Genomic DNA, 12,996 nt, shown 5'->3' on the forward strand with positions numbered 1-12,996 from the left:
CAAGTTAGAATAGGGTTTGTCTGTCATCTTCAAACCACTATGCTGTGCAGGAATACATAAATCCCCCTGAAATCTTTATTTCATAATCTAATCTGATTCAAATGTGGGCAGGATGGTCTTGTTAGTTTGTCACCAGTAACACCACATATTCCCTTCCACGTGGGAAATTCACAAACTCTCAATGGAGCATTAGCAAGCACAAACCTCTGATAGTTACTGACACTGTCCCATTCTCTTTATCTGAGCAGTTCTTTTGGAAATACTTGAGATGATAGGAAAGCAAAGAAAAAAACTTTGCCTTGGCTGGGCGTGGTGGCTCACACCTGTAATCCCAGCACTTTGGGAGGCCAACGCAGGGAGATCATGAGGTCAGGAGATTGAGACCATCCTGGCTAACACGGTGAAATCCCGTCTCCACCAAAAATACAAAAAAATTAACTGGGCATGGTGGTGGGCACCTGTAGTCCCAGCTACTCAGGAGGCTGAGGCAGGAGAATTGCTTGAACCCAGGAGGCAGAGGTTGCAGTGAGCCAAGATCATGCCACTGCACTCCAGCTTGGGCGACAGAGCAAGACTCCTTCTAAAAACAAAACAAAACAAACAAAAAATCAAAACAATTTTGCCCAGTAAACTCTTCCTAAGTCACAGAAATATCACTGGGGAGCAAAGCTTGAAGGCTAAAATGGCAGCTACGGCCACCAGCTTGGCTTCCAAGGCACCTCTCTTGCCTCTTACCTCTTACCATGAGCACAACTTTGCATGAATAACAGTTTAGGAAGAGGGATGCCCATGCTAAGGATGGCTTAGACTCTCCAGTGGTCACTGGGATAAGGGACTTAAATAAGATGAAAAGGAGGTGAAACTCATAGGGAAGGAAGCACTTATTCCAGATTCCAACGTCCATCCCAGCATGTAGCTGGCAGCTAGAAAACAGGGGAGAAGGGAAGAACAGAACAAAACGAAGAAGACATGGACTTAGCCTTACTAAAGAAAGACCAACAGAAGCTCCTTTCAGGTATCTCTTACCTCTGAGCATGGGAGTGATGATCGTGGAAAGCAAACTTCCAGCATTAATGGCCAAGTAAAAGATGGAAAAAAATCTGTTTCTTTGTTTCTCCTGCAACGAAGAGGAGAAAGTAAGATGACTCTGGCTATCAATCAACTGAGCAGAGGGAGCTGATGATCTCACTTTACTACTAACTTAATTTTGGTTTGTATCTTACTTTCTAATGTACTTAAAAAGAATCCAATGGAGAACAGACTTTGTGCCAGTGGCCTCTGACTCCCGGACGTGTAGTTCATTCACGTGGGCTCTGGGGAGGCCCCTACTCTTACCTGGCCCTCTTCAAACTGATCTCCGCCAAATGCAGACACGCAGGGTTTGATTCCTCCAGTCCCGAGAGCTATCAGGGCCAGGCCGATCATGGACAGCACCCTGGGAAAGACAGGGTGTTAGGGCCAACACGGCAGATCCTCCCAAGTAGAAGCCTTCTCTTTTCCCCAGTTTCCCTCAGTGGGCCCGGCACAGTGACACACACAGAGAAGAAGACAATCTCGCAAGAAGCCAGCTCACAGGAATGCAGCGTGATAGCCATATGCAAACTTGAACTCATGGGCCTTCAAACTCCTGCCCCCATCTAATAATTTACCATCCAGAAAACATAAAACAGTAGCTCGTGAGCTGAGCAAAGCCTTAGGTTTGGGGTTCTTTTGTAGCTTTATTGTTTCCAGTAAAAGAGAGGGTAAATGAAATGTTATTGAACAAATATAAGCATTGTGTCTGGTACAGTCATAACCGACTCATAATAGTAATTAAGTAACATTGGAAAACATGATTTCATTGCAAAGCAGAATATCAGGTGAGGTAGTATGATCTCAGTTTGTTTACAAGGTACAGAAAACTGGAAGGAAATAGACTAAAAGATTTATTGTCATGGCTAGATGGTGGGATTAAGGGTTATTTAATTTACTCTTGTATTTTCTAGGTTATTGCTAAGTATTTTAACTCCTGAATTGAAAAAAAAATTCATAGCATTTATTGACCCTCACTTTGTAGTTTTATTAAATTTACAGGTAGGTACTACACATTTCTGGTTTTATAGGCACGTATCCCATATCTTCTTGGTTGCTAATGTTGCTTTTAAACACTTAAAAAATTTTATGAGACAGATAAAGTCAAATATTGCAACAGGTAAAGAATTCTTTAAAAATCATGCTTCCTGAACCAATCTTCCTGAACTGGCTGGCCAAATCACCTCTTTAATCTTGTCTGCCTCTTAATACAACTTGCATTTAATGTTGTCAATCTAAGCATTTTAAAAGACAACAAAAACACGGCCAACTGAATATTATATACAATTTACTCTTGTGAGAATTTTAGGTGTGCTCCGATATGGACTCCATGAAATGAAAAATGAAAAGCTAAGATTTCTTGAGCACTGATCACTTGTCAGGCAGTGTTTTAGGTGCTTTACTTGGATTAACCCACAACAGTCCTACACGAAGTAGGTACTATTATAAACAAGGAAACTGAGGCACAGAGGTTAAGAAACTTGCTCAAGCTCACACAACTAGGAAGGGGCACAGCCAGAATCTGGCTCCAAAGTCCATGTTCTTAATGATATTACAGATTAGAAAACTGAGGTGCAGAGAAGAGCACCTTCCCAAGGCCATAGAGCTGCTCTGTGGGAGGGCTCACAGCCACTCCCTCCACCGACACAGTTCCCTCTGGGCACCAAGAGTGTTGCATCAAGAGAGCCAGTCTGGACAGCAGTCTGATCAACTGATAAGCCAGCAGTGCGGGGATGGCCGATACTAATTTGAGTTTCTATTCTTCTTTCCCAGCTCATTAGATAGTTTACTTATAGATCAAGGAACTGAAGCACAAAAACAGGAAACTAAATAAATCTCTACAACTAGTCTACTAGGCCAGACTGCAGTGAAGCAAGATTAATCCAGCACATGAGCATTTATCAATAACACCTGCCATCCAGAGCCCAGCATAAAGGGCTGGAACAAATATTTATGAAACGGGGTTATTGAAAACTAGGCAGAAGTGTGGTACAAGACAGAAAACCAAACGTCCTGGAGTCCTGAGGACACCTGGCGGTGTGAAGGATCAAGGTCTGTGGGACTTTATATCCCTCCAGGGTAAGTCAAGACCAACATGAATCCCCTGCCCACTGACTGTACCTCACATGGGATATGACGGCCCATAACAGCTGAGCCTCAGAGTGAGCAATGCCTCCAGACAACTGTTAGGGTGGTGACATCCTGAAGACCCAGCTCAATCTATTTGACAGCCTTCTCCATGCCGCCCAAGGGGGAGGAAAAACCTCCTTATGCTCACAGTGAAGTTCAAGGAAAAAAACGAAGACTTAAGGCATCAAATGAGCACGAGGTAAGAGGGTGATGGGGGCAGCAGTGAGCACCAACTCACACGTGCACAGAAAGGCTGTCGGGGGTGCCATCGTGGTTGTGGTCTGTGAGGTCATTAATGGAGCTTACTGAGATGACTGCTTGTCCAATTGTGTAGACAATGGAGAGCGACACAATGGTCCTGTGTTTCCAAAGATTAAGAGAACCCGAGTTAATTGCACAATAGCCGTCCACTTCTGACTCCACCACAAAAGACCCCCTCCTTGAAAGCTGTCAAGAGCCCAATCCTGAATACACTTATTTCTCGAACTTGAGTAACACTGTTAACTCTCAGGAAGGCACATGGGCAAAAAGAATAGAACAAAGTTTTGGGCTAGGCATGGTGGCTCATGCCTGTAATCCCAGCACTTTGGGAGGCCAAAGCAGGAGGACTGCTTGAACTCAGGAGTTCGACACCAGCCTGGGCAACATAGCAAGACCCCATCTCAACAAAAAAATAAAACATTAGCCAGGTGTGGTGGTGCATGCCTGTGGTCCTAGTTGCTCAGGAGGCTGAGGTGGGAGGATCACTTGAGTCCAGGAGGTTGAAGCTGCAGTGAGCCATGATTGCACTACTGCACTCCAGCCTGGGTGACAGAGCGAGACCCTGTCTCTTAAAAAAAAATTAACAAAATTTTGGCCAGAGGGCCAGGAGAGGGGAAAGATCCGCCTCCCGGGTTCATGACATTCTTCTGCCTCGGCCTCCCGAGTAGCTGGGACTACAGGGGCCCGCCACTACGCTCGGCTAATTTTTTGTATTTTTTAGTAGAGATGGGGTTTCACTGTGTTAGCCAGGATGGTCTCCATCTCCTGACCTTGGGATCCGCCTGCCTTGGCCTCCCAAAGTGCTGGGATTACAGGCATGAGCCATCGCACCAGGCCTATCTTTTTAAACAGTAAGAATTACTTATCTTCTGATTGGTAATGATATTTGGCCAGGAAGTGGACCTTTGGTAATTTTTGTAGAATTCTTTAGAGGTAGTGATTCTTCTTTCTTCTGCCCATGCTACAGTTTGGTTATCTGTCTCCTGCAAACCTCAAGCTGAAATGTGATCCCGGTGTTGGAAGTGGGGCCTGGTGGGAGGTGTGTGGGACACTGGGGCAGATTCCTCATGAATGGCTTGGTGCTGTCCTCATGGTCATGAGTGAGTTCCTGCAAGAGCTGGTTGTTGAAAAGAGCCTGACACTTCCCTCCTCTCTGTCTCTCACTTCCCCTCTGGCCATGTGATCTCTGCACATGCCAGCTCTCCTTCACCTTCCTCCATGAATAGAAGCAGCCTGAGGCTTTCACCAGATGCTTGGTCTTCCAGCCAGCAGAATCATCAACCAAATATATCTTTTTCCTTTATAAATTCCCCAGCTTCAGGTATTCCTTTATAGCAACACAAGCAGACTAAGACAGCCCATGTCATTCCTTTGGCCTGGAAGAGCCTCTACTTCCTTCTTCTTTAAGTCCCAGGAAAACTTTCCTGGCAACATCCCACTGGGTGTGCTCGTGGAGCCCTTCCTGGAGGGCTGGGTGACTTCTCTCCTTAGTGACCTCACACCATGTGACCTCAAGCAGCGTGAGCCCCTCAGCAGCCAGGGGGTATTTTAGAGAGTTTCTTCATTTCCCCAGACCTTAACTCCATGCCTCACACATCACTAATAATAGACAGTATCCCTGCTACTATGTCAAGATGAGACAAAGATGCTACATTTGTTTGGATTAGGGAAAAACAAAAACCTATAGATGCTGCTTGCAGTCACTAAATGTCAGCCACTGTGTTAGGCTCTAGGGACAGGAAACTGAGCAGAAACAGAGCTGTAAATGCTCTCCTAAGGGTTTGTTTTTGTTTTTAATTTGTTTTTGAGACAGCGTCTTGTTCTGTCATCCAGGCTGGAGTGCAGTGATGTGATCACAGCTCATTGCAGCCTTGACCTCCGGGGCTCAAGTGGATCCTCCCACCTCAGCCTCCCAAATAGCTGGGGCCACAGGTGTATGCCACTATGCCTCGCTAATTTCTTTATTTTTGGTAGAGATGGGGTCTCATCATGTTGCCCGGGCTGGTCTCAAACCCCTTCCTCAGCCTCTCAAAGTACTGGGATTACAGGTGTGAACCATACCACACCTGGCCCTCCTAAGAGTCTCTGTTCTTTGATTCATCATTCCCAGATTCCACCATTCCCAACCACAAAACCTACATTTACTTTTTGGCTTGTTTGTGAACAAGACATTTCCAGCCACTCACTTGAACTTTCCCAGCCACGAGTCGGCGATAAGAGCTCCGAGAACTGGCGTCAGGTAGCACAGAGCCACAAATGTATGGTAGATGGCGGTGGAAAGGTTATCATCCCAGCTGATGAAATTTGTGAAGTACAGAATCAGGATTGCTTTTGCAGAGGGCAGGTGGAAGAGGAGGGAGAAACAAAGTTAGGACTGGTTATGGCCACTCCTGCTCTTCCCCGAAGGGTGAGAAACGGCCAATACAGTTACCTCGCATTCCATAGTAGGAAAATCTTTCGCAAAACTCATTGACCACGATGAAGAAGATGCTCAGGGGATAACCAAAGAAACTCTGACAAAAAAAGAAACAAGCACAGGATTGAAATACACCCCTCACTTGTCCATAGCCACAAAGGAGCACCAGCGGCATGAAAGGCAGCCAACGCAGATTCAGTAACTTACCAGTGACTGTCTAGAGCAGGAAACTAGCATTTAATCATTTTATTCCCTACACTAATCCTTCCACATAGAGACAGCAATGAAATAAAGCATCCAGTGCTATTGTTAGTCTGAGGAGGATTATCCACAGCATTTCCTCAGGAGAGGACATCTCACATGGGAATCCGGGATCACACCCTCACTGGTTCCAGAGGTACACTACAGATCTGTTAGGTGAATGAACCCTTAGGGGTAAAACAGATGATAAAATTTACAAGATGAAGGTGTGTAGAGAAGGAAAAGGGTACTCACCCGTGATTTGGACATTCCTAAAAGAAAAACAGAATCCCAATATTAAAGTCAAGCCATTCCAATACTTTCTGCTATGTCTCAACTCAGAGCCTCTGACTTTTTAGAGTGGTCAGAGGGGCCATTCACCAAACAGCTCCAGCCCTCCCTGGGATCCCGGCCCCAGACTCATGCTTCTTATCTGAGGTGGGGCCTGGCATCTGTATTTTCTTTTAAGAAGCTCCTCAGGCAATTCTCGTGTGCAGTCAAAATTGAGAAGCAGCAGCTCAGAGAATCAGGCCTAAACAATTTCCTCCTGAAACACTTCAAAGGCTGCCCATCAGGATACAATCCACACATTCTAGCATGTTCTTCAATATCTGACAAGTGTTTTGGTGGGGATTAAATTTCTGTAATGTAAAATGCTTCCGAGTGCCTGACACACTGTGCACACTCAACCGCCACCTCCTATGGCTTGGGCCCTGCCTGCCAGGCTCACCCCATGATTTAAGTCTTGCCACCGATTTTCCCTTCCCAAATCATCTCTGATGTGCCTACGTCACCATACTGTAATGATGGGCAGTTTATATTTTTGCTTCCCTTCTGGACCAGGTTCTGCAAATGGAAGAATTATGTGCCATCCATCACACCAACATCCCCACTTCCAATGTCCTGTACAATACCTACCACTGGTAGGGGGTTACGTCACAAGAACGAATGAAAAGAGCAGGAAGAAACAGCCTGAGAATACAAGGGAGCCAGTGCACATCAAGTCCAGTGGACTCTCCCATCTGCATCCTAGGAGCGTCTCATCCCCATCCCGTCAACACCTGCTCTTCTGTCTCCCCAGAATTTTGGCAAGACCTGAGCTGTGCCATTGTCTCTAGTCTTTATACCTCCTCAGTCTGCTCCTACACAAACACATTGCCCTGTGTTCATCCGTGTCTATCACACACTACGCTGTTTCCCACAGGACATCCGTCCCCTTCCCTGTCACTCACCCCGATTTCCTTATATAAGAGTTCTTTGTTGCCAGGGCTCCCTGAACATGCTCCACCTCCATTAGGAATCTAGGAATCGGTGACCCCGTAGCAGTGGGTCTCACACTGGAGTGTGCCTCGGACTCACCGGAGGGCTTGCAAGAACGGATAGCTGGGCCCCACTCCCAGAGTTGTTGATTCTGTAGGCCTGAGATGGACACTTGAGCTTGCGTTTCTAACAAGCTCCCAGGTGTGGGTGCTGCCACTGGTCCAGGCAGTGTGCTTTGGGAATCACTACACTGGAAAATTATTCTTTAGACTGTTCTTTTCCCAGTGTTTGTTCTTGGCAGCTTTGTCAAAAATGAGTTGGCTATAAACGGATGCATTTATTCCTGAGTTCTCTTTTCTGTTCCGTTGGTCTATGTGTCTGTTTCCATGCTGATTTGGTTACTACAGCTTTGTAGTATATTTTGATATCAGGTGGTACCTCCAGCCCTATTCTTTTTGCTCAGGGTGACTTTGGCTTTTCGAGGCCTTTTGTGGTTGTATATGAATTTTAGGATTTTTTTTCTATTTCTATGAAAGTTGTCATTGGATCTTGTCATTTGCAGCAATACAGATGAAACTGGAGGACATCAGATTAAGTGAAATAAGCCAGGCACAGAAAGATAGATATCACATATTCCCACTCATATGTAGGAGCTAAAAAATTGATCTCATGGAGGTGGTGAGTAGAATGGTGGTTACCAGAGGATGGCAAGGGTAGGTGAAGGCAGGAGGATGAAGCAAGGTGAGTGGATACAAAAACACAGTTCGGTAGAAGGAATAAGAGCTGGTGTTTGGTAGCACAACACGGTGACTACAGTTAACAAAAATTTATTGTATATTTCAAAATAGAGGCTGGGCGTGGTGGCTCACACCTGTAATCCCAGCACTTTGGGAGGCTGAGGTAGGCAGATCACTCCAGGTCAGGAGTTCGAGACCAGCCTGGCCAACATGATGAACCCCTATCTCTACTAAAAATACAAAAATTAGCTGGGCATGGTGGCACACGCCTGTAATCCCAGTTACTTGGGAGGCTGAGGCAGGAGAATCGCTTGAGCTTGGGAAGTGGAGGTTGCAGTGAGCTGAAATCGCACCACTGCACTCCAGCCTGGGCAACACAGTGAGACTCCGTCTCAAAAAAGGAAAAAAGGAAGGCAGGGGAAGGGAAGGAGAAGGGAAGGGGAAGGGAAGGGGCATTTTAGATGCTATTTTAGTCCTTGTCCTAAGGGGGAAATACACTGTACTGGTTTCACAGGACCCCAGTTCCCAACTCTTCCTGCTTATTAGAGTTCTGGACAGAGATTCCTCCACACGAATAACCTGCTTTCCTCCTGAGTGAGACCTGTCGTGGGATGGGGCTGCTTCCAGGGCAATACACCAAGAACGAGGGTCATGGAGTCAGCCCTGAGGCCAAGTCTCATGCTGGGACCTGCCAGCTGCATGGCGGGTGAGCCCACCTGTTTCGCGCCAGCCGAACAATCAAATGAGGACGACCTCTGCCCTGCGGGGTTGCTGGAAGAGTCCTGCGAACCCCACAACCCTCAGTGCATCGTTACGGGAGAGACGCGACTGCCTCAAGGTACTCAGCGCCCCCGCGCCGCTTCCCACAGAGCGGAAATTCAGTGTTTGTGGGACATGTTTCCTAAGGCCCCGTTTATCAGTCACAGAGCACAGCGCTCAGATCCAGCTCTGCATTGTGGGTCCCGCGGGCCCTTCCAGGACCGTCCTTCTTCTTCAGCCCCGAGGCTGACCTGCAAGGAGCTCATCCATGTCCCGGGTCTCGACCTGACTCCCAGGTCCTTTGGCCAACAGGGAGCCCTGGGAAGATCAGAGGAGGGAAGAAACATTGGGGTATTTGTTTTTCTGGTGCCCTCTCTGCAAGGTCACCTCAGACCGTCACCTCAAGTGACAGTCACGGCTTCTCCGACGTCAGCCCTTCCCACACAACTCTTTCCTTCCAGGTTTCAGTAGCGGTTCCTTCCTCTCATCTTGCAGGCCCAGGGAGCAACAGGGAGGCTGCTGCAGGCCCAGGTGCCATGCTACCACTGGTGCCCATCCACCGTGGCATCTTTCTGTGACCAAGCCCTCCTGTGCTGAGCATGGCCTCTGTGTCCTGGGAGGTCCGTGGTGAGGCAGCGCACCTGCTGTGGACTTGGGCTGTCTTTCACACCAGGCAGGGAAAGTGCCAGTGTCCAACGAATAGGAAGGGCTGGTCAGGCAAGAGTGTGTTTCGCAAGCTCGGTGCAAACCAGCCTTAAGGTGCAAAGCGTCGTTGCTGTAGTGCTGTGTGTTCTTGAGGACACAGCAATAGCACGTTATGCTTCGTCTACTTAGACTTTGGGAAATATGGCCTTACCATTGCCTCCCAAAGCCAACGAGAGGGGTGAAGTCACACGAAGGTCTGTGTTATCCTTGGCCCTCTTCAGGGAAGCAGGAGCGAGCTCTGAAAACCCAAATCACCCAAATCCAGCAGAGAGAGCCCGAGGCTTCATCACAAACCTTCCTTTCCTGTGTTCCCCGGATTTTTATTTGCAGGGAAAGACTTCATCTTTCCAGAGTTGTCCTTTTGTCTTTGCTCAATATTTTGTACCTGTTATTTGCTTAATAGTGGTAAAGTTTTTCTCTACTTCAAACATACTACGGTTACAGAAAAGAGGCCATTCAGAAAGCTTAGGTCTTAACAATCATTATACACTGAACTAAATTATGGGAAAGGAAATCCCTTGAAGTGTAAATCTGAGACTTAGTACCCAGCCATCACCGAGAAGGCACTTTGTTTTCTGAAAGTGTATATTCCAAGAACTGCTTTTATTGTTACAGGGCAGAGGTTGCTAAACTCTTTGATAGAATCCAGAGCTATCTACTGGGTGTAACATTGCAGTCAGCATTTCTTATCTTAATGTGCCTGTGTCAACAGGATTGCTATCTTAGAAAGCTCAAATGCAGAAGTGGTGAGACTTCAGACTGAACTCAAGTATCAGCTCTCACAAGACTCTGTTTACTTTGGTGCAACCATGTTTACGTTGGTCCCCTGCTAGTAAACCTCTGAGGCATATTTGAGTAGCCCAATGTTTCTTGTATCACTCTGGGGTCCCTTGTGTTGAACTATGATCAGAGCCAAACCCAGCCTAGAATCTGGACTTCCCACAGGACTGTTCATTAGTACCCAACGTATTGCAATCGCTGAATAAACGCAGGCTCTTCTTGCTATTCTAGGCCCAGCAGTAGTTTTGCTTTCTTTTGGCTAAAAAATTTGATGAAATAAGTGTATATTATATATTTATATGATTATTGACTTGGGGGTTGGGGGGGACAGGGAACACAGGAGAAAACAAGAGACTCCCCTCTTCCGCATGACTCAATAAAATCTCCCATCCATATGAATATTTCCTGCTATTTATATAGAGCATGCTCCATATTTTGAACCATTTCAGGATGAAAACTCTAACTTTGAAGTTTTATTACCTAGAAATTAATAACTCCCTCAGCAACTGAAGGCTGCCGAGAGTGCACCTCTAGGAGTTGGACTTCGGAAGTTGGAAGGAACAAGGCATTTTGCTGAGGTCTAAGAGAGAAGGCCTCACTTTCAGGCAGAGAGATAACTGTTTCCTATCGTGACCAAGAATGAAACGGAAGGAATACTGTAAGCTTCACATACTGCTTTGAGGACGTGTTTCCGAAATTTCAAGGTGTGGTGTTCAGAATGGCCGTCCCCTAGAGATGTCCGTGTCGTAATCTCTGGGATTCAGGGATATGTTCCCTCCCATGGCAAAAGGGTCTTGCAGATGTCACTAAGTTAGGGGCCTTTGATGAAGAGTTTATCTTAGATTATCCAGGCAGACCCAATATAATCACAAGAGTCCTAAAAACAGTCAGAAAAGGTGAAAAGCAGGGGAGTGACTGCAATTGTTGGGGGAGGGGTCCCCAAGCCAGGGAATGTGGCAGCCTGGAGAAGCTGGAAAAGGCATGTAGGGTTCTCCCAGAGAGCCTTTCAATGTAGCCCTGCCAACACCTTGATTTTAGCCCAGTAAAATTCATTTTGGACTTCTGACCTCCAAAACTACAAGAAGACACCTGTGTGAAGCCACTAAGCTTGTGGTTTTTTTGTTACAGTGGTAATTAGAAACTAATACACATAGGTTTGCCCCAAACTCTGTAAATACAGGTCTTTATAATCACTACTTACATATAACTAAGACTCAAATTTCCTGCCACATTTTGTTTGTTGGTGAAATGCTCTCTTTATTAATTTTTTCCTAAACTGTATTTTTCTACTTGGAGCTTAGAAGTGCATACCCGGCACCTGGCTTTTAAACTGGATTTGGCAGAATCTAAGCTCTGGTGCTTGCTCTGAAAATGGTTTCCTAAGCCAAGAGTAAAGGAGTAAAGTTGACAAAGTTGGTCCCACAAAAGCCCCAGGAAGCCAGTGGTCCCTGCAAGAACACAGCTTGGCCTTGCTAATGGCAAAAGTGGTTTTCCAGTTAAGGAGAGAACTTTCTCAATATTGCCCCTGCATCCAGCCAGTGGAAAGACACGGGCTTTTGGGAATCAGGAGATCGAACCTCAGTGTAGAGACATTCCTCCTAGCCATGTGGCCTTGATCAAGGTACTTACCCTCTGGCTTCCATTTCTTCATCTGCAATATAGTTTGCATGTATGTCCCCACCAGAATCTCATATTGAAATGTAATCCCCAATGCTGGAGGTGGGGCATGGTGGGAGGTGATTGAATCTTGGGGGTTTAGCACCATCCCTCTTGGTACTGTCCTCACCGCAGTGAGTGAGTTCTTGTGAGATCTGGTCATTTTATTTTATTTTTTGAGAAGGAGTCTCACTCTGTTGCCCAGGCTGGAGAGCAGTGGTGCAACCTCAGCTCACTGCAACCTCTGCCTCCTGGGTTCGAGCAATTCTCCTGCATTGGCCTCCTGAGTAGCTGGGATTACAGGTGTGTGCCACCATGCCTGGCTAATTTTTGTATTTTTAGTAGAGACGGGGTTTCACCATGTTGGCCAGGCTGCTCTTGAACTCCTGGCCTCAAGTGATCCACTCACCTCGACCTCCCAAAGTGCTGGGATTATAGGCATGAGCCACTGCACCCAGCCTTAGATCTGGTTATTTTAAAGTATGTATCATCAATATAGCTCCCCTTTCCAAGATGGCCAAATAGGAACAGCTCTGGTCTGCAGGTCCCAGCGTGATCAACACAGAAGATGGCTGATTTCTGCATTTCCAACTGAGGTACCTGGTTCATCTCACTGGGACTGGTTGGACAGTGGGTGCAGCCCACGGAGGGCGAGCTGAAGCAGGGGGGGCATCGCCTTACCTGGTAAGCAGAAGGGGTCAGGTCCAGGGATTTCCCTCTCCTAGGCAAGGGAAGACTGTACCAGGAAAACTGGGACACTCCAACTGTCTTAGCAAACAGCACACCAGGAGATTATATTCCGCGCCTGGCTCAGCAGATCCCACGCCCACGGAGCCTTGCTCACTGCTAGCGCAGCAGTCCGAGATCAAACTGCGAGGCCGGCAGCCTGGCGTCCACCATTGCTGAGGCTTGAGTAGGTAAACAAAGCGGTTGGGAAGTTCAAATTGGGTGTAGCCCACCGCAGCTCAAGGAGGCCTGCCT

At 46.8% G+C, this 12,996-nt stretch overlaps 1 protein-coding gene across 1 annotated transcript in view; it reads right to left on the reverse strand.

Moving 5' to 3' along the window:
• SLC15A1 (solute carrier family 15 member 1) overlaps nucleotides 1-12,996 on the reverse strand; it is a 69,940-nt gene that overhangs the window by 35,842 nt on the left and 21,102 nt on the right. The window contains exons 2-7 of the mRNA XM_003279210.3: nucleotides 6,374-6,390; nucleotides 5,894-5,975; nucleotides 5,649-5,790; nucleotides 3,440-3,559; nucleotides 1,336-1,435; nucleotides 1,027-1,117 (exon numbers count right to left, since the gene is read on the reverse strand). Of these exons, the coding sequence (XP_003279258.2) occupies nucleotides 1,027-1,117; nucleotides 1,336-1,435; nucleotides 3,440-3,559; nucleotides 5,649-5,790; nucleotides 5,894-5,975; nucleotides 6,374-6,390 (552 nt within the window). The remainder of the gene's footprint in view (nucleotides 1-1,026; nucleotides 1,118-1,335; nucleotides 1,436-3,439; nucleotides 3,560-5,648; nucleotides 5,791-5,893; nucleotides 5,976-6,373; nucleotides 6,391-12,996) is intronic.

This window comes from Nomascus leucogenys, chromosome 5 (assembly GCF_006542625.1).
Source record: "Nomascus leucogenys isolate Asia chromosome 5, Asia_NLE_v1, whole genome shotgun sequence".
NCBI lineage: Eukaryota > Metazoa > Chordata > Mammalia > Primates > Hylobatidae > Nomascus > Nomascus leucogenys.